General features: G+C 42.7%; 1 protein-coding gene across 1 annotated transcript in view; it reads right to left on the minus strand.

Moving 5' to 3' along the window:
* IFT140 (intraflagellar transport 140) overlaps positions 1-26,948 on the minus strand; it is an 80,412-nt gene extending 53,464 nt beyond the window's left edge. The window contains exons 1-13 of the mRNA XM_018067578.2: positions 26,743-26,948; positions 17,457-17,632; positions 15,846-16,067; positions 14,309-14,430; positions 13,533-13,675; positions 9,785-9,960; positions 8,601-8,692; positions 7,369-7,475; positions 6,007-6,155; positions 3,685-3,888; positions 3,230-3,302; positions 1,975-2,066; positions 984-1,111 (exon numbers count right to left, since the gene is read on the minus strand). Of these exons, the coding sequence (XP_017923067.1) occupies positions 984-1,111; positions 1,975-2,066; positions 3,230-3,302; positions 3,685-3,888; positions 6,007-6,155; positions 7,369-7,475; positions 8,601-8,692; positions 9,785-9,960; positions 13,533-13,675; positions 14,309-14,430; positions 15,846-16,067; positions 17,457-17,603 (1,655 nt within the window). The 5' untranslated portion in view covers positions 17,604-17,632; positions 26,743-26,948. The remainder of the gene's footprint in view (positions 1-983; positions 1,112-1,974; positions 2,067-3,229; positions 3,303-3,684; positions 3,889-6,006; positions 6,156-7,368; positions 7,476-8,600; positions 8,693-9,784; positions 9,961-13,532; positions 13,676-14,308; positions 14,431-15,845; positions 16,068-17,456; positions 17,633-26,742) is intronic.
* Between the last annotated feature and the right edge of the window lie 8 nt (positions 26,949-26,956).

The raw sequence follows: 26,956 nt of genomic DNA on the forward strand, positions 1-26,956 counted from the left end.
TAATACAATTCCATGAAAAAAATCACTTTGATTCTGCAGAAATAACATTGTTGGGTTACATGTTTAGACCTCTCATTCATTCTAGGCCAACTATGGTGCTTTGAAATTAAAGAGTGCTATACTGTCATCATTTCAGAAGGGGTATTTTCAGTACCAAACACAAAAATTTCACACAGCATGCAGGAGTGAAGCTACTTTTTCTCCACTGTCCAACATCATAATCCAATATTTGTGCTAGTTACAACCTGCCCAAATCCAGTAACCTTTAAGCGATTTCCCAGGTGGAATCCGTGTGATCCTAACCCAGGTAGTTTCCAGTGGGTAACTAACTAGCCTTTAGCATTCCTCTGGTGACAGCATGCAAGGAAGAACAGAATCTACTTGTCTTCAGGTTTTTCAGCTTTTCAAAATTACATTTGTTATTAGTAGTTAAATTTTCTAACTGAAGGTCATGTCAGTACATATCTTTTTCATGTTTGTCAGCAAACGAGCACAGTAAAGTTTGAAAAAAGTCAGGTAAACTTCTTCCTAAACATAAGCAGGAAGAAGAATAGAGTGTTTGGTTATTGCTTCACTTTCTCCACAGATTTACTGAAACAAGTTTTCTGATTTATGAGGAGATATGGAGTTTCTTTAGTTCAACTCTTCTGAGATTAAATTCTTGTTTAAGTTGTTAGAAGAAACGTGGGGCATCCTTGCCTTGATCTTCCATAAATTTTCCACCAACTTTTAAATCCACAGAAATATAGCTCACTGTATTCTCTTTTTAAAATAATAATAATCATCATCATCCCATGACTTGTCTAATTATTCCATGGCTCTTCCCTTGCTTTGGAAATAGGCCATCAGCTCCCATAGACTGCATATATTATTTCAAGATTCAAAGGGGCTGTCGCTTTTCATCAGATCAAAATCAACTAAAGATTCCACACAAGATGTATGCTCAACTATAAACAGATTATTTTTAACTGCCTTATTAATACCTGCGCGAGAGATCAAAGATTTTCAAGTGAGCCAAATCGGTTCCCACAGCCAGGAAATTCCCACAGACATCCAGGAGGCATGGACTGCCCTCTGCTTCTGAGAACACCAGCAGCTGCTTAACTGTGCCCTAGGAAGAAACATGTAACACCAGGTTTGTGTGGCCACAGCCTCACTAGAAGGGACTTATCACCAAATTAAGTTACGAACTGCTGAACTTCTGTGTAAGGCAAATTGCTCCCAGGAAGGTGGAGAAACTACACACACACACACACACACACACACACACACACACACACACACACACACACACAATCCCTACAAATGCAATCTGTGTTTCAGGTATGCATGTAGCCTCAAAAACAGTCTAAATTTAAAACACATCCTTCTGCAATAATTTCCTTTTCAATAACGCAACCTTTTCCAACTGAGAGGGATATATAAGTAATGGTCTCTGAAGGTCCTTAAATACAAAGCTGCAAAAATAAATACATTATATTTATGTGATAAATCACACCTATTCTAAAATACAATATTTATTTCCTAAATAAAATGAGGTATCATAAAACTCTGATAATTAGATTTCTCTTTCTGGTTCTCACAGATTAGCAGAGGCTGCAAAGGTTCAGCAAAAGATTTTGCAGAACACACAAAATGTGCAGAGAGTATTTTTCATTATCTTGTAAGAATACTCAGTATGTTCATCTTCCTGTCAGTAATATCCATATACATATTCAACCTGCATGCAATTTTGATCCTCTTGAAGTCTGTAAATACTTCTTAGTTTCAGTGCAGTAGTGTTCAAAGTGACAGACTTTTTCAAGAACACAAAATGTCAAAGATCTTTCTGCTGAAATACTCAATGTATTTTTTCTATGACAAAGGTAGAGTTAATAGATTTGGAAAGATCACCCACTTAAAATTTAAGTTCTAACACCAATCTTTGAAAACAATAAGGCATATTTGTCCCTTCACTGTTTCCTCAGCCCTTACCTGCCAGGTGCGGACCTGGACCCGATATGGCTCCACTGTGTACAGACTTTCTCCATGCACAGACAGAACTGGAGAGTCACAAAGAAAAGAGCCTGGGACAATCACAATAAAGCCATCATTACAATAAATAGGTTCCATAAAAAGGGAAAAAATAACTTAAAGCACTCAATTTCCACTGTCTTGCACCAAATCCCTTTTCCAATCTGTCAGTTTGTACTGATTTCCAAACTCCTTGGTGTTGCCACCTTCTTCCATTCTGCCACTACATTCAACACCTGGAGCTCCCACTGTAAACAGGTGTTTGTACACTCTCCGTGGAAACAAATGGGAGAGGAAGGGCAAAGAATTGATATGGGGAGTGAAAGAAAGAGAAAGGCAAGTGCCATGTGAGATTCTGGTAAGAGAATTCACTCCTTCCTTCATCAAACTGCAACTGAAGAGGGACAATGGAATCTATGGCTTTGCAATCACTTCAGGAGTGGTACAGATTGTTGGGACTGTGGTGGTAATAACACAGTGATTCAGCATGGAAAATTATTTACAAAGGAGTAAATGTAGACAAGATAAGGCACTCAGCAGAAAACAGTTGACGGTTCTTAAAAGACAAACCTCAAGATTTTGGATGGGATTGATGAAATTCTGCATCACTTATTACTCAAGGCAGAAATAATTAGGGAGAATTAATCACTTAAAAAAATAATTTACTTAGCTCTATATACAGAAATTTATGGGATAACTTTTCCTGAGAGCTAGGACTAAAACCCTTCTTCCCAGTTCTTATGCAAGTGCTATGAAACCTTGATGACACTTTCCCCCAAGCAAAGTGGAAAAGCCTTCAATAGCCATTGACATGTCCTATCTGTAAAGGCAACAGGAGCCACAGGTACAAAAACAAGAAAAAATTCTGTTCTTGATCAAATGTTGGAATGATGCACTTTAAAAAAAAACAAACAACAAAAATAACAAAAAAGCAGTTCTATCCTCATATCATGTTTCGTGCAAGGCCCTGTACAATGTAATTTAGCTACATCAGACAGAAGTTTGTTTCCCCAAGCCTTGAATTTTTTGCCAGTCTAGAGGAAGGTGTCCCTGCCCAGGGCAGGGGGGTTGGAATGACATGAGCTTTAAAGTCCCCCCCAACCCAAACTCTTCTATGATTCTATGACTACAGTCCGTTAACTACCATGAATGAAGAGAACATATAACTCTGGAGGAAAAGAATCATTTCAACTCTGACCAGTGTTTTAAGTCCTACCTGCACTTCTGAAGGTATCTCCTGAACACTCAAAGACAGTCACCTGCTTCCCGTTCCAGAATACTAGAGCATCCTAGAACAAACAAAACACCAAATGAACGTGTACATTCAGTTCCTTTGGAAACATACAGGAATGTACACAATAACACAGCAAGAACTCCACCACAATAGCCACCATTTACTAGTTCCTCTGTACATTGGGTTGGAAGGCTTTTGGTAATCCAGAAGTTCTCTGGGTTCTGGTCAGCACCTCAAGAATTCCTGAGTCCCTGTGCTATCTGAAAAACCAGCTCCACCACAGCACCAGTGCTACCATTACAACACTACCTCCATAACACACTAAGCTGAACATCAAAGAAAGTTTATCTTAAAGACTTAGAATGTTTCATCTCTATACACTGAACTGGGCAACTGATTAAGCAAATAAATGAAAACAAAACAAAAAAACAATTAACCTTAGTAGCAAAGACTCCATTAACATTCATATCGACACGGAGGCTGTGCGTGGCTCCTGTGCTGAAGGTGGTCACATTGAAGAGGCTGGGAGACACCTGAACGACAGCCACCTGCTGATGGAAATGCGCCGACATGGCCTGTTCGCTGAGGATCACCACAGAGCTCAGGCTGTTCACTGCCAGCAGGTTTTTTCGGGAGCCCCACTGTACAGAACGGGGAAAGAAAAAACACACCATTTCATCTATGGTCTTGAACAGTCACAGCAATGTCCCCAAGGAGATGACATAGGGAAGGACACAAATAAATAAACATTTTTATACATACATGAAATTCTACTATCTAAATACAGCTGTAGGCAATGACGAGGAATTATTACAGATTCAAACTATTATGCTTGTTATCCAGCTACTCAGACTCCCTTCGTCTAAGTAGAGGAGCTGGTTTTTAAATTAAAACCGCTTTTTTTTTTAAGATACTATTGCACCACCTTACATTTACTGCTGCAAGAGAGCATCATGTATTTAAAGGGTTTAATAACTCTTTCTAATATCCAACCCAAAGCTCCCACAACACAACTCCAGGCCATTCTCTGGGTCCTGTCCCTGGTCTCCAGAGAGCAGAGCTCAGTCCCTGCCCCTCCTCTGCCCCTCCCCAGGAAGTTGGAACTGCACTGAGGTCTCCCCTCAGTCTCCATTTCTCCAGCTGAACACACCAAGTACCCTCAGTGTCCTCGCATGGCTTCAAATCAAGGCCCTTCATCATCTTCATTGCCCTCCTTACAACAAAAATAATCTAGAGTTTCTATAATTAAAGACAGCTTGATGAGATAAACCCACTGTGCTTGTTGACAATTGTTTGGCAATGTTTTTGTTTATGCTCCCAAACATTGGGAACATAAGGTGCTATTTCTGGACAGCGCTTCGTATCCTGTTATCTGGATATGAAGGTTCAAATGGGCAAGAAACACCTATATTTCTTCCCTTCCCTCAACTTATTAGCAGAGGTATGAGATATTCATGGCACACACTATTTCCTATATCCTGGACCTTTTGTTACTGAAGCATGTTCATAAAACACTTGGATTCTCTATTTTCACAGCACTTCTGGTTTAACTTTGTAAGCAGGACTGTGTTATGGACTCCCATTGCTTTTTAAATACTTTTCACTCTTATGTGGAAACAGAATAATAACAAATATAAAATTACTTTCTCTTGAAAGGCACCAGATACATTTGTTTGATTTTCTTTTCTTATGAAAAATAATGGGGATGGTTCTCACATATGAAACCAGCAACAGAATGATATAAAGTATAATAGAAATAATCTAAAATTGAAAAGAGTTAATATGGTATAAAACCCCAACAACAAAAATGCTGGAGAATCTAAAGCACAAGCTTTGCCTTTTAGTAGAATAGTGGTGGTTAAAAAAGCTGTTTATCAACATAAAACTTTTTCAAGTTAAATTCGTGATTGTTATACTCAGCATTTCTCTTCTGCATACATCAAAATGCTAATAGGTATAGAATGACAGTGTTTAACCTCACTGTGACAAGTGAAAATATTCCAAATAAATAAAAATGCTGAACCCTGACACTTAACAGGCGATGGGTTAAAATATATTATAATGCTGTATCTTGTTACAGCCTTCAGCATTAAAAATAGTGCAAATAGCAGTAGAGATGGTTTAAAGCATTTGGTTTCCAAATTTGTAAGAGTAAATTTATTATTCCCATCTAGTCTGACACTATCACACATTATAAAATTATCTGGCAAACAAGAAATGTTTTTCTGATGAAAAAGCAGCTGGAAATACCATTTGGTGTGTAAAAACACAGCATTCCATTCTAGATGGCCCATCTTCTCACCAAAAAAATATTTGGTTGTAAATACATTCTTTTATTTTTCATAACTACCAGTAAGAGCAAACTTTATGTTGAGAAATTGATGAAAAGAAGAAAATTATTAATGAATAAAAGTATGCATTTAGTCAGTTTTTCCTGCTTGTTATTTTATAAATTTATGTAAAATTGACATTCCTGACAACCTTTCTTTTCCAGAAGATGACTTCAGGGTGCTGAATCCAAAGGGTTTGTCGATGAGACACATGATGGAGAGACTAGCTACAAACAGGGAATATTTCTGCCCATTTCAATTTTAAAAGTTACTTGATTTTCATGGTTTTTCCTCCTAAGGAGGACCAACCTGTGGTGGGACACATATCCTTATGAGAATGATCGTGTTCATCTGTTTCACAAAGGTGCTCTATTCATCCAACTGTTGGGAAGTCCCACCAACATTCAAGGAAGCTCTTTCCTTTCTTACCTTTATCTGAGTGACATTTCCCTCAAGTTCTGTGGATGCCTGGAACTTCCACTTCTCCTTGCCCTCCAAAGCCCATGTGCTCTGGTCAGATCCTGCTGTTTTCCTCCACATCGCTACCCTCCCTTTGCTCGTTCCAGCTGCCAGGAGACCTGCCATTCACAAACACACCTCAGGAAAACAAACCCACGTTAGACAATGTAACAGGCAGCCAACTCTAGTTCTCGGGTACTGAGAATCCACCTTGCACAGAATCATTTTTTGCCTTACTCACTGCAAACCAAAATCCTAGTCCTGGACTGGGTAATCTTTCTGGAGAAACAATGGGAGAAGTTCCATTGTTGTGGAAGTTCCATTGGAGAAGTGCATCACAAGGTGCACTTTTTAAGCTACCAGATGAAGTTATCTTTTACACATATCAGACAATGACTTCATTTTAACCATTTATTAGAACACAGAACCATAGAATATCCTCAGGTGGAAGGGACCCACAAGGATCATTGGGTCCAGCTCTTGGCTCTACACAGGACACCCCAACAATCCCACCATGTTCCTGAGAGCATTGTCCAAATGCTCCTTGAGTTCTGGCAGCCTTGGGACCAAGACCACTGCCCTGGGGAGCCTGTTCAGTGCCCAACCACCCTCTGGGGGAGGAACCTTTTCCTGAGATCCAGTTTAACCCTCCCCGACACAACTCCAGCCGTTCCCTTGTGTCCTGTCCCTGGTCACACAGAGCAGAGGTTGGAGCTGCCCCTCCACTGCCCCTTGTGAGGAAGCTGCTGGCCCTGATGAGGTCTGAACTCAGTCTCCTCTTCTCCAGCTGAACAAAACTGGTGCCCTCAGCTGCTCCGCATACAGCCCGTGTTTATTTTTGCATAGCTGGTTTTTAGTCACCATGGGCAAGCGACCACTGAAAACCATTCCAGGAGATACCAGCTGTGCCTGCACTGGCAAACCAGGTGATGCACAAGAGTAGTTCTGTAGAAAAGATCCATTTTCGAGACCTGGCATCCACACATTACATGCTGGTGAGCTCTCCTTTGCATTAGCTGTAGTGTGGGCTTGTCGGCTGATTGCCCCAAACACGCTGGAGTGCATTAGGAGTACTCCAGGAGTACCAAAGGGAATCCAGCTTGTGTGCCATGAGACAACTCCACAGCAAGTTAAGGTGTGGTGGAGTATCGAATGATCTCCCTGCACCTTCAAAGGCACATTTCTGATCCAAACTAAAACCTTCTACATCACATGCTGCCACCGAGACGCTCAGTCACAAGGAAAATATACTGAAATGACTCCAGGGCACGGAAGGTTGAGGTTTGACAAGGATTAGGACCAAGAGATCACAGCTCCCATGTTATTTCTCACCTTTAGCACTGCAGTAAGACACACAGTTAATACATTCTCCTCCTTCAAAGCCAAATTGCACATCCGGGGAGAGCACATAGTTCTCATCTCGGTCCAAATCCCAGAACCTAAGGCACACAAAACAAGAATGTTAATAATGCTTTTCCTTCCAAGTGTCTTGCTAAACACAGTTCAATAGGATGCTGTACATGACATGAATTTGCTATTTCCCTAATACCCAGATCATGCAATTTTTAAAATTAAATTGTCAGCAGCTGCCTCTGGAATGTGAGCTTCTTAACAATCCTTTTCCTTTGACTTTTTAATCTGCAGCACATTTTGGGATATTCTACTATGAAGAAAGGTATCAGAAGCAAAATCAGCTTTAAGAAAAAAAAATGAGGGCTAGTTGCAATTTTCCTCCTCCCTACTTATGCTTCCTCCCCTATTTTAAGAATATCCCTTGGTTAGCTACCAGTCCTTCGGATTCCAGGATTTATTTCCTAGAACTAAACACTGCCATAAAACATATTCCTTCTTGACACTTGGTCTTTATTGTATTCTCATAAAATTAACAGAAGATCCTGTCTGATAGTAGCAGATAGGGAGCTAGTAATGTTAATGAAACACTCCCACCCTCCAAAAAGTTAGAGGAAACAGGTACAGCGAGTCACAGTAAAGACAGGAAGAAAATATTTTAAAAAGATCCAAAAAGGTAAAACTACAGAACACAGTAACATAACAGCACAGCAAAGCAACATACGTACTTTAAAGGATTAGGGACAGGAGAAACTTAATTACTTGTCTTATATTACAGTAACAGAGAAATGACCTGAAAAGTAAGCACTTTTTTCCAGTTGCTGATGCTATGAGTATCCTAAGGATCAGACAGGAACAATGGCAAGAGCAGCTAAATGGCTGCAAAACCCCCAGGTGGGTCTATTTTTAGAAGAAATCAATAACAGCACTCAAAGAAGGAACAGATTTGGGTAGCACTGCCTAACAATATAAAATACCTTAGAGAGAAAGCAGGCCACATAGAATCAGTTTTTGTCCTCAAGGAAACAGATTTTTCATTCAATTTCTCTATTTATTTTGAGAAAAAAAAATAGGAAATATTGGGAGTTTTTCATTATTGGTAAAAAAACCCACAACCAACATTTCAGCAAAATATTCAGTTCATTGCAGACTGTAAACCTTTCAGCTGGCCCTTCTCAGGGGCATCCAGAAAACTTTCAAACGAGGGTTCTTACCTGATGACTGTCTCACCTAGCGCTGTAACAACCAGGCTATGGTCTATCAGAATGATGTCTGCAGAATGAGCAGTCTTCCCACTTAACTTCACCTGTTAACCATAAGCACATAAATAAATTTACAGAAGGTGGCAGTAACACACTGAAGGACAGTAAGCATCTGAACTGCCTAGTTTGGCTAAAAAGATATAAGAATAACTCGACCCATCTGTCAGTTCAGACAGACTAATAGTGATCACCACTAAGTGCATCAAGATGTGATGTATAAATTTAATAAAAGAAACCTTGCAGTGGGTTAATTAAGTAGGTAAGGAGCAGTTTTTCACTCTTGCACTAGGTCTTCTCTTAGAACTTGATAAAGATTGCTTTAAAATGTGAAATACTAAATCTTACTTCTAGTCAAACATAAGTAATGATCAATAAGAGGTGGACAATCCTGTAATACACAAGTGTCCAGTCTTTTTCTATCTTAGATAAAGAGAAAAAACATCCTAGGAAGGTGAAGGTTTGGGTTCCACCCACAAGCAGCATTCTGTAACAGTGCAGTATTTTATTTGAGGCAAGGAGATTATAAATCCTGGAAGAGGTTTGTTTGCTTTTTGCCCTTTTTTGCCCCAAATAATTTTTTGGTCACTACATTATTATTTGTGATTCTGTGACTACTGGGCTTTAATTTTTCGAAACCTGCCTTGCCTTTCGAGGCGTGTAAAACAACACCATCTTTCAGATGTGCAGACAAAGGCAGTATCACCCAGAGGAGGTGCTGAAAGACAGGTAAGCTCCAAATCTCTGAGGACACAGATTATTGACTATTTATTCACAACATATTTTAACAAATATTTGATTATACTGGAATTTCCAATTTTTCTCCAATTCACTATGAAAAGGCAACGAAGTGTAAAAGGATTAGGATAGGATCAAAATGAAAGAAAATTATGAAAAAATAGGAAGACAAGATCACAGAATTAAAAAAACATCTTTCCAAGTTCAGTAACAGATCACCCTATTCCACTTTTAAATGAGCATATTTTTGTTTGTTCACCAAGGTATTATCTGAGAAACAAAAATGACAGTTCATTCATTTGTAGGCAAAATAGTGATAATCAAAAAAAAAAAAAAACCAACAAAAACAAATACTTACAAAGAATAAATATTGCAGCTTTACCCTGTAGTGTGACTCTTACCTTCATGAGCTCTTCTGCTTCTCCGTCAGGGGTAAGTGCATACAAGGACAACTGCAGGTTCTCTGTTATTATAAGTAAAACATCTCTTTCCTCCAGTAACAGGAACTTTCGGACCAGACTGTCAGTGGACAACACCTGCCTTGTCTTTCCTTTCTCATTCACGTAGTGCACAGAACCTGCAGCACACACAAACAAGGTGCAGCTTTTAGTCAAAAGCTTTTAGCTATAAAACCCAAAGTTGCTGCTTTCTATCTTCGCAAAACATTCCACAAGTGCTGAAAAGGTAAAAAAACCAACAATTCTTTTGTCTTATAGTTTGTCTCACGATACAGACTATGACAACTGACAGGAACAATAAACTAAAGCTTATTTTTCCCTATTTAGGAAATCCAATAATAATAATTTTAAACTACAAGTAAACTTTCTGCATGAAAGATGAAAGAAAGAAATCTTCAGTCTTAGAAATAATATGTGAAAGAAGAATGGCAGCTAAGAATTGGTCCAATTTACAGCAGAGTTTATATGACAGAAAACTGCAGACCTGAAGTTCTCCATTGTTTAGAAACACTGCACCACACATCAAATTCAGCTTTAATCCATTAATTTCACTGGCAAATGGGACTGTGTCTTTCTAAGAACACTGACAACAGCAACTACGGCACCCATCAACATTTTAAAAGCCACTATCATTTCATTAAGTTGTACTATTCTATAAATCATAGAATCACAGAATCATTAAGGTTGGAAAAGACCTCCAACATCATCAAGTCCAACCTTCAACCAAGTACCACCATGCCCACTAAACCCTACCATGAAGTGCCACGTTTCAGGGCATGTTGACTCCACCACTGCCCTGGGCAGCCTGTGCCAGTGCCTGACTACCCTTTCAGGGAAAAAAATGGCCCAAATATCCAACCTAAACCTGCCCTGGTACAACTTGACACTGTTTTCTCTCCTCCTCTCCCTTGTTCCCTGGGAGCAGAGCCTGACACAGGGCTCCCTGTCAGGGAGTTGCAGAGCCAGAAGGTCTCCCCAAGCCTCCTTTTCTCCAGGTTGAGCTCCCCCAGCTCCCTCAGCCACTCCTGCTGCTCCAGCCCCTTCCCAGCTCCGTTCCCTTCCCTGGACACGCTCCAGCCCCTCAGTGTCTCTTGTCTGAGGGGCCCAGAACTGCCCCCAGGGCTGGAGGTGCCTCAGCAGTGCCAGCACAGGGATGGGCACTGCCCTGGGCTTTCTGACACAGCCCAGGGGCCATTGGCCTTCTTGCCCACCTGGGCACATCTGGCTCATGTTCAGCCACTGCTGACCAGCACCCTCAAGTTCTTTCCTGCCGGGCACTTTCCAGCCAACTCTGTCCCAGGCCTGGAGCTCCACGAGGTTGTTGGACTCAAGTGCAGAACCCAGCACATGGCCTTACTGAACCTCATACAACTGGCCTCGGCCCACTGCATGCCCAGGTTTAGGCAGTGAAAACCCCTACATGGTTGTTTGCAAGTGGTATTACAAAAATCACCCAAATCAATGTAATTGAAACCTGACAGATCTCATGCCACACCCACATAATGTCGTAGCAAATCATGGTATTATACAAGGGTGATATTTTAAAACAGTGCAAATAAAAAAAAAAAACTGCGAAATTAAATAGTATCTTCCCCCAAAAGCTGAAGCAGAAAATGCAAATGTATAAAAATGAACATTAAGGATCCATGCTAAAATGTTGTACCCAAGGAACAATATGATGTATGTAATTAAAAGAATGTTTAGATTTCCAAAAATCTTGCAAATACATTACCATCCTCTACATTCCAGCCATATAAAAAACAACAAAAAAAATTAAAGTCCTGTCCCACTGCTTTATTTTCTCCCTGACATAAAACACTGCACAGATAATTTCATCTTGTTAAACCACAGAACGGTTTGGGTTGGAAGGGACTCTAAAGCTCATCTCTTTTCAACCCACTTGTCATGGGCAGGGACACCTTCCGCTATCCCAGGTTGCTCCAAGCCCTGTCCAACCTGGCCTCAAACACTTCCAGGGATGGGGCAGCCACAGCTTCTCTGGGCAACCTGTGCCAGGGCCTCACCACCCTCACAGCCAACAATTTCTTCCCAATATCTCATCTATCCCTGCACTCTGGCAGTGGGAAGCCATTCCCCCTTGTCCTGTCCCTCCAGGCCCTTGTCCAAAGTCCCTCTCCAGCTCTTTTGAAGCCCTTTCAGGGCCTGGAAGGGGCTCTCAGGTCTCCTGGGAGCCTTCTCTTCTCTGGGTGAACACCTCCAGCTCTCCCAGCCTGGCTCCAGAGCAGAGGGGCTCCAACCCTCTGATCATCACTGTGGCTTCCTCTGGACTCGCTCCAGTAGTTCCATGTCCTTCCTGTGCTGAGGATCCCAACACAGAACTGCAGGTGGGGTCTCACCTGAGGGGACAGAGGGGCAGAATCCCCCCCTCCCCTGCTGCCCACGCTGTGGGATCAGTGCAGGACGTGGAGGGTTTCTACATCCCAGCACACACAGACAAGGCATGTCCAGCCTCTCACCCACCAACACCCTCAAGTCCTTCTCAGGACATTTGGGAGTTATGGCAAATCAATAACCAGATTAAGAACTGCGTCCAAAACACATGCCCAAACCAACCTAGTCAATGCGACTGCTCAAAAGGAACAGCGCCACTTGACTGAAATTTGAGAAGTGCGGCAAAGAGGCCCAAGCAAGGACAGCACCTGCAGGATGCACAGCCTGTCCCTAGATGGGGCTCTGCGCCACCAAAACAGCGGCTTTGAAGGTGAGGATGGAACAGGCACAGCTGCTCAAAGCTTCCTTCTCTCCTTGTACCTTTGAGAAGTGCTCTGTAAGCCTTTTCCAACCACGCAGCTGGCCCATGCCACTCCTGCCAGCTGTACTGGTGTAAACGAGGGGTGTCATTCTTGATAAAACACTGAATCACACTGTAACTGAGCTGCAGAACCAGTGTAACTGAAATGTTTTCAGAGTAGTTACACTTGAATCAAGAGGACTATATACTCAAGTCACCTGCCAGAAACATACTCATTGTGCTACTTGTCACACACATTCTGTCTCCAGTTCAGAATGAGCAGGTTAGAGAGAGAAGGCATCAGAAGAACAATGGGGTGAGAAGAAAATTACTTGGGGCAAACTAGTACCCAGAAGACTAAAAGGGAGAGGAAAAGACCACAAAGAGGAAAAGACCAGGAAGAGATGATATTAGGGAGAAAACTAACAGAACAGATTCTCAGACTATTTTTGCTGTCTTAGACTGAAGCATCATTTCAAAGAATGAGAAAAACATGAAAAAGCAAATTCAGAATTTATTTTAGGAGGTATGTTTTAGCAGCATTTGCCTATTTATAGATAAAAACACCTCACGACACACACATTATTTTGAAGGTTTGCACAAAGTGCTGACAACCGCTAATTTTATCTACACTTGTGTTAGAGATGGTTTTCCTCATGCTCACTTCTTCAGGAACCTGACTAACCCAATACCTCTGGTGTCCTTGTGGACAGGACCATCCTGAAGACGGTAAGATTTAAATAATTTTATTAATTTCTTCTTACCACCAAACATTCTACAACTCCTATGAATACTCTACCCTGTTGAATATATGAACATGATGGATATATGGATATACTCCAGATGTTAGATATACGAAAACAGAACTATTATGCACTGAGCTACTTTGAAGCTTTAAGGAAATGTTCCAGCAGACTGGAAAAGTGGTTTTGCTCTTACCATCTGTCAAAGTGATAAAGAAGGAGAGTCCTTCCTGGACTGCCATTTTCAGAGGTGATCCCTTTCCAGCTTTCCTCCAGTTAAACATATCCAAGGCCTTCTCATCACCACTCACAGCTGCTTTTGCCAGTTGTACAAAGTCCCTGCAAATAGAGATACTTCAATCCCAATTCCTTACAGAACAGAGTAGTTTCAGTCTCAAAGAATGGATGCCTAGTTAATTAATTGTATTGTATAAAAAGAAAAAAGATGTTTCATACACTGATTGGAAAAAAGGTAAACTCAAAATGATACAAAAAAAATTTTAATATTAGTTTTCATTTGCATTGTTTCACCTTTTTTTTCCATAAGCATTATTATTTTTACAGAGATATGAAACAGAAGAGCCCAGGCAAGGAAAACTCTTCTTTTTTACTAGAGCTGTTTCCTATTTCTTGCTTGGAGAAGAAAGAAATAATAATGTTTAAGAACTGACTTTTTATTTAATTATTTTTGCCAATACTCTAATGATAATCATGTTTCCAGTGTGCTTTTCACAATCAGCAACACTGCTCATTAGAACTAAAGACAGAAGAGTTAACAGCAACAGATAGAAGGTATGAACAAGAGGAGGAAGTCCTCTACCAGAGTGGGAGAACAGCTTGGAAATAAAGGGCAGTTATGAGAAGAACCTTTTTTCATATATTTAAAAATAGTTCATCCGTGAGTAGGACTTTCTTTCTGTGGAACAAGACAAAGACCTGGTCTAGCAGAGCTTTGCCAAGGCCAATACTCACTCGCCAGGAGGGGGTGGCCGAAAGACACAGTGCCCCAGGCATTTCCCATACTCCTGCTTCAACAGGGCAGGGCCCTGCACTCTGCCTCGGTGGTCCACCTTCCACAGAAACAGGACACCGTGCTGGAAAAAGACAACAGTTAATTCATTCCACTTTGCACACAGATGAGAATCCAGACTTCAGCTACTCACTACACATAAAAATAAAATAAACATTTTATTGACAGAACAAAACCTTTCCTTTCATTTGGTTGACACATAATCACTCCCACTTAAAACTAAGCCACAGGGAATCAAAGTTATCTTTAACATTATATTATTTCCTTCTTTTTTTCTTAAGATTAAAAGTTCTAACTTCTTTTCAATAGTAAGATGGCAGTATTTATACCATCCAAAACTGTTTATTAACTGCAATGCTGTCTCTTGCAGCTTAAACAAGGTCACTCAGCTGTGCATCTGTGACACTGCTGTACTCTTGTCCCACAAGGCCACTTGCAGTTCATACAATGTTTGCTGGTTACCTCTGAAAATCACAGGATCCTATGACCTTGCTGGCTCCTCCTCTCACTCTTCCCTCAGCTTTAAATATCACCAAATTCCAAGGATCCCAATTAAAACCACCTGCACCATTTATAGGAATGGAGGAAAAGCCAGCAGCTTTCTAAAGCTGCTGAGCTTCCTTCCATCTCATTCTACATATCCCAGCCTGTATCCAGATAAACTAAACTAGTTGCAAACTCAATTCTGAGTTTGAAACACATAAGATTGGAAATGAAAAAAAAAACCAAAAACTCACTACTACTTCACTGGAAAGGATGTAGAACTGGTCTGTTTTCAAATGGTATTTGAAAAGGACAAAGGACATTGACCTCATTATCTATCTGGGTCCCTTCCAAATAGATATGTTTTCACATTCTATCCTGTATTTTCCCACTCACTCTTAACAATCTAAAGCTTTAGTTCCTTGTTATGAAAGTTATTTGCCTTACAAATAGGTTTTCATCATAAGAAGGCACTTAAGTCTTTAGGATTCTTTTGTGTGATAAAAACCTTAAAGTCATCCATGTTATTTGTTACTTAAAACATAAATTAAGAGCTTCTGATTTTCACAGCATCCTATTCCAACTTTCTTAAGTTATCTTCAAATAATTTTCTCGCATTTCAGGATTTATGATGACAGAAATCTCAGTGAAGATAGAATTGTAGAATCATAGAATATCTTGAGTTGGAAGGGACCCACAAGGATCATTGAGTCCAGCTCCTGGCCCTGCACAGGACACTCCAACACTTACTGAGGTTAGTTACACTTTTATTTAAAGAGAAATTGGTAGAACAGCAATGAGTACTGTAGAAAAAGTTAAACCCCTAAGATTTGATTTTATTCTCAAGGAGTTTTAATTTGTACCTAAAGAAAAGAAATTTCTCTCCCACAAAACTCTCCCTTCCCCTAACAATCCATTCCATGATCCCTCCCCATCACAGAGCTTCCAACACTGTGTTCCACAACAGACACACTAACTGGCATTTCAGCCACTCACCTCATCCCCAGACACGAGGCAGGTACCACTCGTGCTCCAGCTCAGGACTGTGATTTTGGTGCTGTGATCTGGGGGTACAATGTGCTGCTCCTTTTCTTGTTTGTTCAGCACCACAACTTCTCCCATCTCCCATCCTGCTGCCAGGATGGGTCTAGAAGGGTGCCAGGCAAGCAATGTGACCTGAAAGCTTCTCTCCACATGTGAATCAGACACATGTTCTCCCTGTGAACCGAAATCAGCGCAAGCTCAGCTCGATGGAAACTCAGCACATGGATGCAGCCAAACCTTCAGATTCACTGTCCCGTCAGCAAGATATTTTCCTGTGATAAAGGACTGGCATGTAGGAGAGCTACCTGCCAGAGATATCAAGTGGCTACACAAATTCTCGTTACAGCTCTTTTATGTGCTAAAATGAGAATGTGCTACAACACGCAGTACATCCATTTGGAAATTGTTAATGAGAATTCAGCAGTGTTGAGTGAGGGAAAGCCTGGCTCTGCTTTTCCAGGCTGTTCTTCCCTCCCAGCACACAGGAGCAGCTCCCAGTCAATATCAAGCTTCCACTCCTGTATGAAGGACAACAAGGCTTTGAGCACATTTCAAGGTAAAAAAATCCCCCAAGTGTTGAAAAAGAATAAAGCACATCACTATTATTATTAGAATAATCTAATGCTCCAATAGCTCTTAAAGGCAGATCCTCCTTTGGGCATGTTTGCAAGAACATTTCAAGTGATTCATTTAACCTCTCTATGTATTTATTTTTTCATTTATAAAACTAGGATAACAATTTTTCATAATACCCTTTGAAAAGTACACATTTTATAGACTACTCCTATTAACAGACTTACACATTTCCAGTAAGACTGCTGCTATATAACTTGTAGTGCTATTTCCCTAAATAGCAAGCTTTTTTCCTAAAAATTATGCAAACCAAAGCCCTCTCATGTAAAGTTTAGAGTATGCAAAGGAAATATCTGTCTACAGACAGAAACTGTACTAGGAAACAACCTACTCAAATGGAACAAGTTGAGTATAGCAAATCAGTTCAGTCTCAAGGTGGTGGAATGATTTGTTTAATTTCCACTTCTTTGTATGTGCTATTCACTTAATAGTTAAAAAGAAGCAACAGCATGTGTTCATTTTACTTATAAGCCTGAAATTCTCATACTATGAGAAGTACAAAGCAAATCAGTAGTCATCACAAACAAGATTTAAAGGCTGTAAAGATCAAATTTCAATCAAAAGATCAATTTAATTTATGAAGATCGTTTTAAAAACACATAATGAGTAGCTGATGAATCTGTCATGTCCTAGATAGCACAGGACATGGACAGTAATTAAAATCCAGAGAGAGGGATTTACAGAGCATAAGTAAGGCTGTAAATATAGATAAAAAAATGTGAAGTTTTTTAAACTATGAGAGGTTGCCCAAAGCAGCTGTGGCTTCCCTGGGAGTGTTCAAGGCCAAGTTGGATGGGGCTTGGAGCTTGGGTGTCCCTGGCCACGGCAAGTGCTAGAACTGGGTGGGCTTTAAGGTCCTTTCCAATCCAAATCAGTCTGTGATTCTGTGACTCCATATCAAAACCAAAAGCAAAGTTGCTGATTATTCACCTGTTCCAGGTAGATATCCACACAGCCCCCAGCTGCTGTGCTGATAGAAGCGACTGCCAGGAGTGGGTGAAGTGGGTGCCAAGCAATGTGGGAAGGGGAGGCAACGGAATCAGGAGCGTCTGTCCGATGATCCACGTACACAGCCATAACAACAGGAGCTGCCACAGACTGCAAACCTGTACAAGGAAAGCAAACATCTCTAGCAGGTATGCTTACACAGATAATACATATACACTATATATGCCGTATTATGTTTATCTTACGTACTATATATAATGAGTATGCTTGAAAAATGTGGGAAAATAAAACTACAGTATCATCCTGTTAACACACACTGCACAGACATGAGAAAGTTCACAGTGGTATTTTTTTAAAAAACATGGAGAAACACAGAGCCTTGTAGTCTAGATTTACAGTGCACACCAGTGCACTGTACCAGTGGCTTGTGCTGGCCTATTTCAAAGGACTCTGAAATAACACAGAATTTACCAGAAAGATATTTTCAGCGCTTCATATCCAAAGATGTTAATTAAGGTACAGACTGAGCTACTTTATGTTGTAAAGTCTCACTTCTGGGTTTCAAATTAAGTTTTAAAAGTTGTCACCACTTTGGAACCTGGACTTTTGAAATCATACAGGATTAGTTTAACTGCTACATTGGAACTATTACCAAGATTTGAATGAAAATACTCAGTAAGTGCTAATGTTCCACAGAAAAGAACCCAAGAACAAAACTCTTTTCAGAGCTGTGAGTCAGAAATGGAGAAAGTCACTAATATGTAATACTTTATGTACAGAGACAGCCTTTGGGATTTGTGCTGTGGGATCTTATTGGCTTGGATTCAAAAGAAAAACAGCTGGACCAAAACACCTTGATTTACCAGCAAATAATCACAGTCAGTGAACAGTTCAGGTTGGAAGGGACCACAGAGCGGGTCATCTGGTCCCACCTCCCTGTTCCAGCAGGGTCTTCCCAGAGCACATGGCACAAGACTGTGTCAAGAGGGTTCTGGAATATCTCCAGTGAAGGAGACTCCACATTGTCTCTGGGCAGCCTGTTCATTGCACAGTGAAGAAGTTCTTCTTAATTTTCAGATGAAACTTCCTGTGTTCCAGTTTCTGCCCATTCCTCTTGTCCCGTTGCTGGGCCCCCCCAGCAGAGCCTGATCCATCCTCTGCCCTCTCCCTGCAGACAGTGACAGACAGGGATGAGGTCCCCTCTCAGTGTCTCCTCTGGAGGCTGAACAGCCCCAGCTCCCTCAGCCCAGAACTGGACACAGCACTCCGGGTGAGGCCTTACTCTGCTGAGCCCAGGTGAGGGCTAAGCAGAGGGGCAGGATCCCCTCCCTGACCTGCTGGAAATGCCCTTCCTCACACACCCCAGGATCCCCCACCCTGGTCCCAGGGCTGGTCAGGGACAACTGGTGTCCACTGGAACCCCCAGGCCTTCTCCACTGAGCTGCTGCCCACCATGGCAGCCCCCAGCCTGGGCTGGGGCATGGGGTTATTCCTCCCCAGGTGCAGGACCCTGCCAAGACCTGGTGAAAACCAAACCGAAACAAAAAACCCCCCAAAACTACAACCAAACAAACCATGAAAGGTTTAAAATACTCCTGTGACACTTAAGGGGAAGAGACCTTTTCTTCTGTGCAGCTAAACAGTGAGTTCAGAACCTGCAGGCACACACATGCTCAGCAGTGAGACTGGCTGAGGTTACCAGGATGTGAAACGGACATGAACAGACTCTTCTTTTAAGGCTTCTTCTCTTCAAACCTTCTGTCAGTACCTAAAGTAACTAATTTGCTGGTCACTTAGGTTAGAAAGGTGGGCAACTGCTCAGTAAGTTGGCAATTCTGTATCTTGCCTCTGATACTACAAGGAACAGCATGAACTACCAGACAGAGGAACAGTCAGCCTGCAGACAAGCGATTTCATCTTTCAACAAGATCCATCCACCTTTATCTTCACACTCTTTCAAAATCCTCAGTATTCCCAAAGTGGAACCCAGTGGGTCTAGTTTTATTGCCATGCAAAAAAACCTCCCCAAAAATTCAAATAAAATTTCGTGTGTTTTTCATCTTGATTTCATACATTTTAAGTTTTCTCATATCTCCAATTCTGTTCCAGAGTTCTGTATCCATACTACCACTTTAGTCCTTATTTTATCTGCTTCATTTTCTTCTAACAGGGGGAGAATTTAGTCCATATTTGCATATAAGCTTTATCTGGGCTAAAAATTTGAATGAATAAAGAATTCCACTTTAGATTAAAATAAAAATGTGAGATGCCTAAAGGAAAACAAAACACCATTTGGTATGAAATAATGGTTTTATCAAAGAAACTATACAGCTGTAATGTCTACTCAACAGCCACCATTTTCTGCTTTTAAGTGTTCCTTGCATCCGTAGTCCTAAATATCACTTATTATTTTTCAGGTATTTCAGTCCCCTTCAGTAATGGAAGAGATTAAGTTTGTCAGTCTTCCAAACTGCATCTCTTGATCAGCTCACTAATATAACCATCCCTTTTGGCATTAATAGACAGCAAGAACAATTTTTCATCAATACTGTGTATATTTAAAAAGGCAGACTGGCACTTACTAAAACAAGATTCAGTGATATTGTCATGTAAGTTACAGACAATCCCTGATATAAAATACTTTCTACCATCACAATAACTATATAGAATTGTGCAGCAGACTGCCTTTACACAAATAAATAATTTGCTTACATAAATGGGTTACACAGTGGTGTAAGAATAACTAAACCAACATCCATTTGCTCTCTCTAATCTTGGGAATTCATTATTCATGTATTTAATGTTGCTTCTAGCTCATGTATTTACACTGTAGCTTTGAGAGATGCCTCTTCAAAAGTCTTCAAGGAAAAAAAAAGAAAAAGAAAACCAAGCAGCACTGCCTCTACAAATGATTCTGGCCCTGTACAGTCTATTTTTTTCAAGGCTTAAAAAAAAATAATTTCTGAAAAAGTTAACCACTTTGTGGCTTGGAATAGAACATGACCAAGCCCTGACACCTGGTCTCAGTAATCAGATCAGATGCACCTGAGAGACCGTTCTGAAACAAGCCACAGGCAATTTATGAAATCAGTAAGAGCTCATGGAATCACAGAATGGTTTGGGTTGGAAGGGACCTTTAAAGGTCATCTCCTTCCACCCCCTGCCATGGGCAGGGACACCTTCCACAGGTGCTCCAAGCCCCATCCAACCTGACCTTGGACACTTCCAGGGATGGGGCAGCCACAGCTTCTCTGGGCAACCTGTGCCAAGGACTCACCACTCTCATCATAAAACTTTTCTTCAGACTAAACCTACCATGTGCCCGTTTCAAACCATTATCCCTTCGTCCTGTCAGTACAGGCCCTGGTAAGAAGTCTCTCTCCATTTTTCCTATAAGTCTCCTTTAAATACTTGTTAAGGAAACTTCCCTGTACAACCTGTCCAGGAGTTCCCCTGTCAGTCACCTGAGCTGGGACCAAGGCCCCTGCACAGCTGCTCACCCCACACACACAGTCAGAGTTTCCTTAACAGCTCCACCCCAGGTTTCCCAGAGCAGTCTCAGACGTCCTGATCCTTAAAATAATTTAATCTTGGTGCAACAACAAAATAAAAACCCAAACTGGTGCCTCTGAGGAGGGATCCCGTACAAAGGAACCCCTGGGCTTTATACTCTAAGGGTGAAAAAGTCTGGGGGTTGTTGGCTCCTGTTGTGTCTGGAGTGTCTCTCACCTGGCTGGGCCACAGGTCCCTGTGACCTTTGTTATGCAAAGGGTTGGCAGTTCACAGCTTCTTGCCTGGTTCTCTGGCCACCCAGAGCTGAGCCTGCAGCTGGCACTGCAGTTGCACCCCAAGCTACCGGCACTGATTCCTCAGGATACTGGAAGGCCACATGTGCTCCTGGAGCCTTTTCTTCTCCAGGTGAACACCCCCAGCTGTCCCAGCCTGGCTCCAGAGCAGAGGAGCTCCAGCCCTCAGAGCATCTCCGTGGCCTCCTCTGGACTTGCTCCAGAGGAGCTCCCTGTATCTGGAGGCAGCTCTGCAGGTGGGGTCTCACCTGAGGGGGCAGAGGGGCAGAATCCCCCCCTCCCCTGCTGCCCACGCTGTGGGATCAGCACAGGATATGGAGGGTTTCTGCATCCCAGCACACACAGACAAGGCATGTCCAGCCTCTCACCCACCAACACCCCCAAGTCCTTCTCAGGACATTTGGGAGTTATGGCAAATCAATAACCAGATTAAGAACTGAGTCCAAAACACATGTGCTCAAACCCAGGGGGAGGACTTTGCACTTGGCCTTGTTGAGCTTCATGACGTTCACAGAGATCAACATTAGACAGAACATTAATGACTGCTCCCAGAGGAAAGAAAGATTGAAGGTAATTCTCTGTCCCTAACCAGCCAGACACAAGCCAGGTCTAGTCCAGACATCATACACCAACACTAACTTGGTCCTGTGCTCACGATATCAGATCTTTTGGGGAAGTCCAACCTTATTTCAGTGTTTGTCAAACATCACCAGTACAGGGACCAATGCAGACTGATAACTGTCCATCATCTCAGAGCATGGGCAAGGAGTCATGTCTGTCTGCACCCACCCACCCAGACTTCCCAAAGAGTCTGTAATTTTATGAGTAGGGGAAGATTATCTTCCAATATGAGGCAATTTTCCCCCAGAAAAACCTCTCAATTCATCACTTACAAGTTGACAGAGTATTTAAATTATAAAACAAATAGCTTTGATTTGTTGGGTTTGAATTTTCTGGGACTTAGGTAGGGAACCTCGAGACTCCTATTGCTGCAAATGATAGTGGTGAGCCAGGACACCTGCACATACATCACAAGACAGTCATAAACGTTCAGGAAAACAAAAAAGCTATTCTGTCTCTGGGGACAATTCCTTAAAAACTGCTTTTATGCTGTCACAATATTATCAGCACAGGTAGCATTTAAGGGAGGCTTATCACGACTGGGTTTGGAGCTGCTACAGCCACCAGCCCCCACCTCCAGGCACACCGTGAAATGGGGTTTCTGCCCGCATTGCCTCAACAGTGCCCTGACAAGACTCGACAGCTACCAAAGTAAAAGCAGAAGCTTTTCCTAAAACCTCTACCTATAAGAAACGCTGGCTTTTAAACCTGAAATAGTTCAAAACAGTCAGCCCCAGAAAAAAAGAAACAACACAAAACTGTGCTGTGCTACAAAAAGATGGTTAGTGAGTAAATAAATACAGTCTCCTCTAAGTAGTAAAACAGACAGAGTAAAAACCTGTTTGAGTCCTGCCTCAGTCAAGAGGGCGCGGAGCTCCGGGCCGGGCCCGCGCTGCTGGGCCGGGCCCCGCAGGGGTCCCTCGGCCGGGTCGTGGTCACCCTTCGCCGGCCCAGAGTGGGCCCCGCGCACCCCCGGGCCCGAGCCGGCCAAACACGCGTGTCCGGCCGCCACGTTCGCACCCGTGGGCGGACCCGCCCGCCCTCGGGACCCACCGCCCCGCACCTCCCACCGATTGCGACCGACCCGCGGGCGGGGCCGAGCCCGGCCCAGCCGCGCCCCCCGCCCGCTCTCACCACAGCCGCGGCTTTGCCCCGCGATTGCTCCGCGTTACCCGACAACGGGCGGAAAACTTGCCGAGCGAGGCCGAGGAGCGCGGGAGAGGCCGAAGATTCACGGAGAGAGCGGAAAGTGCCGAGCGCGGCGGGTCCCGCGGCGGCCCCGAGCGGCCCTCCCGGAGTTGGCAAGCTCTTTTCAGAGATTTTTTTTTTTTTGGGGGGGGGGAAGGGGTTCGGTAACTGTTTAAGTTATTGACCGGGTTTTTCTAGTAACATCTAAGTGAAGACACCCCACAAAGCCCTCCTGCCCCTGCCCTCGCACCACCCTGCACCTCCTCACAGAAGATGCAGAGTTGGAAGGGACCCACAAGAATCATCGAGTCCAACCCTCAGCCCTGCACAGGACCATCCCCAGGAGTCACTCCCTGTGCCCCAGAGGATCAGCCAAACCCTCCTGGAGCTCTGGCAGCCTTGGGGCTGTGCCCACTGCCCTGGGGAGCCTGGGCAGTGCCCAACCAGCCTCTGGGGGAAGAACCTTTGCCTGAGATCCAACCTGAGCCTGCCCTGGCACAGCTCCAGCCATTCCCTGGGTGCTGTCCCTGGTCCCCCAGAGCAGAGCTCAGGGCCTGCCCCTCCTCAGGAAGTTGGAACTGCAGCAAGGTCTCCCCTCAGTCTCTTCTTCTCCATCTGAACACACCAAGTGCCCTCAGTGTCTTCACACGGCTTCAAATCAAGACCCTTTCCCATCTTTGCTGCTCTCCCTTGGATGCTCCTCAGTACCCCAGGTACAGCCCAGGTCAGGTGCAGCCCAGCCCTTGCCCACACTGGATCTGCAGCCAACTCTAACAGCCAGGTTTACCCAACACCTTCAGAAGAGGCAATTCAAGACCCAATCCCCACAGCACTGTCCAGTCTAAAGTCACTTCTAATTCCTCTGAAGTCTCAACATTTCCATGCAGATGAAAAGCAGCCACACCTGGTACACCTGTGACCAGCAGCTCCTGCGTGCTCTGAGGTTGGCTGGCCACATGTAACATGTAATTTATGTGGTGTTTATCACAGTTTCCTTTTACAAATATGCAGCAATTATTGGGACTCTGCTGGGGAAAAAAAAAAAAAAGGCACCCCAACTTGTTAGCAAGTAGGAAAAAGTACTGGGTGGGAGGCACGCTGCACTGAAACACAGTGTTTCTTTCAGAATTACAGGCAGGCTTCAGGTAGAGAGGGAAAATACTGACTTTAGACCTTACTATAAGCCAGGAAGACCCATAACCAGAGCAGCAGAACTGACAAAATCCCATTTCCTGGAGCTTTTTATCTTCTCCTGTGCAGCTCTGACACAGTCATTTATGGCATCTCTTCAGGGTGGATCCTTGGACATGCAATAGCTCACTCAGGTGCCACTCCTGAAGCAGAGTCAGCAATTCATCTCTTGCCTCTGCCCATCTGACTGTTCTCACGGTGCCCACAGAAGCTTTGAGATCATGGCTGGGCTTCGCGAACGAAGATTTGGGAAGGGCTCTACCCACGTTTGTTGCAAGCGCGTTGGTGGCTGAAAAGGCCAATATGAGACAGGCATGTCCGATTGCAAAAGGCACAGCAGAAAGACTCCTTAGGTGGTAAATTCTGCAAGGCACGATTCTTTCTGCGTTGCCTTTTCTCCTCAAGGGTGATCCTGTGTGCTTTCTCAAAGGCATCAGCAGCGTTATAGATGGGGTGTCTCCAGGCCTCCTGGTTGGAGGTCAGAGTAGACCAGTTATGGTGGTCAATATGGCCAAGGCTGAGATGTTGTTTCAAGAAGTCCTTGTATCTCCTCTTTGGGGCTCCTCTCTTGCAGCAGCCGGTGGCAAGTTCACCATAAAGCAGGATCTTAGGGAGGGGGTGGTTGGTCCTTCATCCTGGAGACGTGCCCTGCCCAGCACAGCTGTGTTCTCAGCAACATGGCCTCAATACTTGTGACTGCTGCTTGTTCAAGAACAGATGCATTGGTCACATAATCTGACCAGTGGATGTTTAGGATTGAAAAGCTTTGAGATACCAGACTGGAAGTTGAGGATTTGGGCAGACCATGTGCAGATGCCTTGTTTTCTCAGACAACCAGGCTAATAAGGAAACTATTGCAACTACATGGTACAATCAAGTCAGAAATACACAGCCAGCTGGAGCATCAAACAATCATTTAGTTTATCATCCCTTTCTGGGCTGTAATAAAAATAATCTAAATAACCCACTGACTGTCTCTGCTCAAGTGACCACTTTAGAGCTCTCAGAATTGGCTGGTTCACTGTTACACAAAATTTTGCCCAATAACTCAATTACATATCCCTACTTATGCAGGCTTTTAAGTTTTCCTGCCCTTCAATAGTCAACAGAAAAGCTCTGCTTCTATCCTAAACAGACAAATGAACATGGCATCCTAGGATCCTAACATCTTCCCTCCTGAGTACTGCACTCAAAGAATCATGTAATCTCAGAACGGTTTGGGTTGGAAGGGACCTTAAAGACCATATAGTTCCAGTGTCCTGCTACTGTAAAAGATGCCTAACAGTTGCTAGTCCCTAAAATCCCAGGACAGGCTGCAGCAGTGCAGCTGCACACAGTGCATTTCCTGCCCTCCTCTAAGGGCTTGACCTCACAGACTGAGAGAAAAGTAAAGTTGCATGACTAGGTGCTTCCTATTCTGTAAGCAATAAGGGATTAACAATAGCAGCCTGTGCTTCCATTGAAATCTTCTTACTTGCATGGGAAATAACTGCTTTAGCAACACAAAGATCATTTCAGATCTTTTGCCAGAATAAACAATTTAGGAGCCTTTTAAGAACAAATTAATTATAAATGAAATGTAGTAGCTTCTAAGTTACCTAAAAGGAAAATACAGAACAACATCCACTTTTCTAAAGATCTTAGATGTAAAAGCTACCAGTAAAATATTTCCATGTTATAATTGGTGATTATCATGCAAATTAGATGCAAAATTAAAAGCATCTCAATATAAAGTATTAACGTTTTTCTTTCTGCTGGACAGTTCTGCCTTGCTTGCTCTATTTCTAATAAACATGCAATGTGTTATTCATACCTTAAAATACACAGGCTGTGAGACAAATCCTAGTTAATGTTCTTGTTTGGCCTAGAAAACCATGGCAACAAACACCGGAAGACTATTTGCATTTTGTAGCTGCTGCGCAGGTCTGTCAAAGTAGAATAGTGGGGAGGGCCTGTGATCAAAAAAGAACAAATGGAAGTTCAAGTGTCTTTTGACGTCTCACCCTACCCCCTGCCTCTCAGCTCTTGTCCAGCTCCTTTTCAGTCAGCCTTTCTTTCACAGACATTTACACACATGAGCAATTTCACACCTTAACAGTCCACCGGAGGCAATGGGGCTATTCAGGCATGGAAAGTTATTTACACGCAGAGAGAATAGAAACTTTCAACTCCGGAGCTGAACATAACTCCATGTCTCTCTGCAAAAGCATCATGGAAATACATGGCACTAGAGATGCAAAACCCATCGCTTCCCGACTATACTGTTGAATTTATCCTGACTATATTGTTGAATTTGGTTGTGGTCAAGCCAAGGAGAAAAATAAACCATATAAACTTGTGCCAGATTATAACAAAACAAAAAAAAAGTAGATTTAAATACAAAGCACTGATTTAAAAAAAAATAAATTCTATTTATAGCAGTACACTTAGTTACTCTCAGAGAAGTTTTACAGCATATTTACAGTTTATGATGCAGAGCCCAAGGCGTGTTCAAGTTTAGTTCACCATCACAGTTGAAAAACTCTCCATGGGAGCCCAGTCTTTCAGAATTTAGATACCATCACGAGGTTCAAATAGCTATGACTTTGATTTCTAAGTTTCAGCTTACGAAGACTTTCCTCAGAAGAGAAAACTAAGGCATCCTTTCCTGCTACGAGAGACACAAAGTTTAAAAAC

This window comes from Manacus vitellinus, unplaced genomic scaffold (genome assembly GCF_001715985.3).
Source record: "Manacus vitellinus isolate BGI_N305 unplaced genomic scaffold, ASM171598v3 scaffold_12_pilon, whole genome shotgun sequence".
Lineage (NCBI taxonomy): Eukaryota > Metazoa > Chordata > Aves > Passeriformes > Pipridae > Manacus > Manacus vitellinus.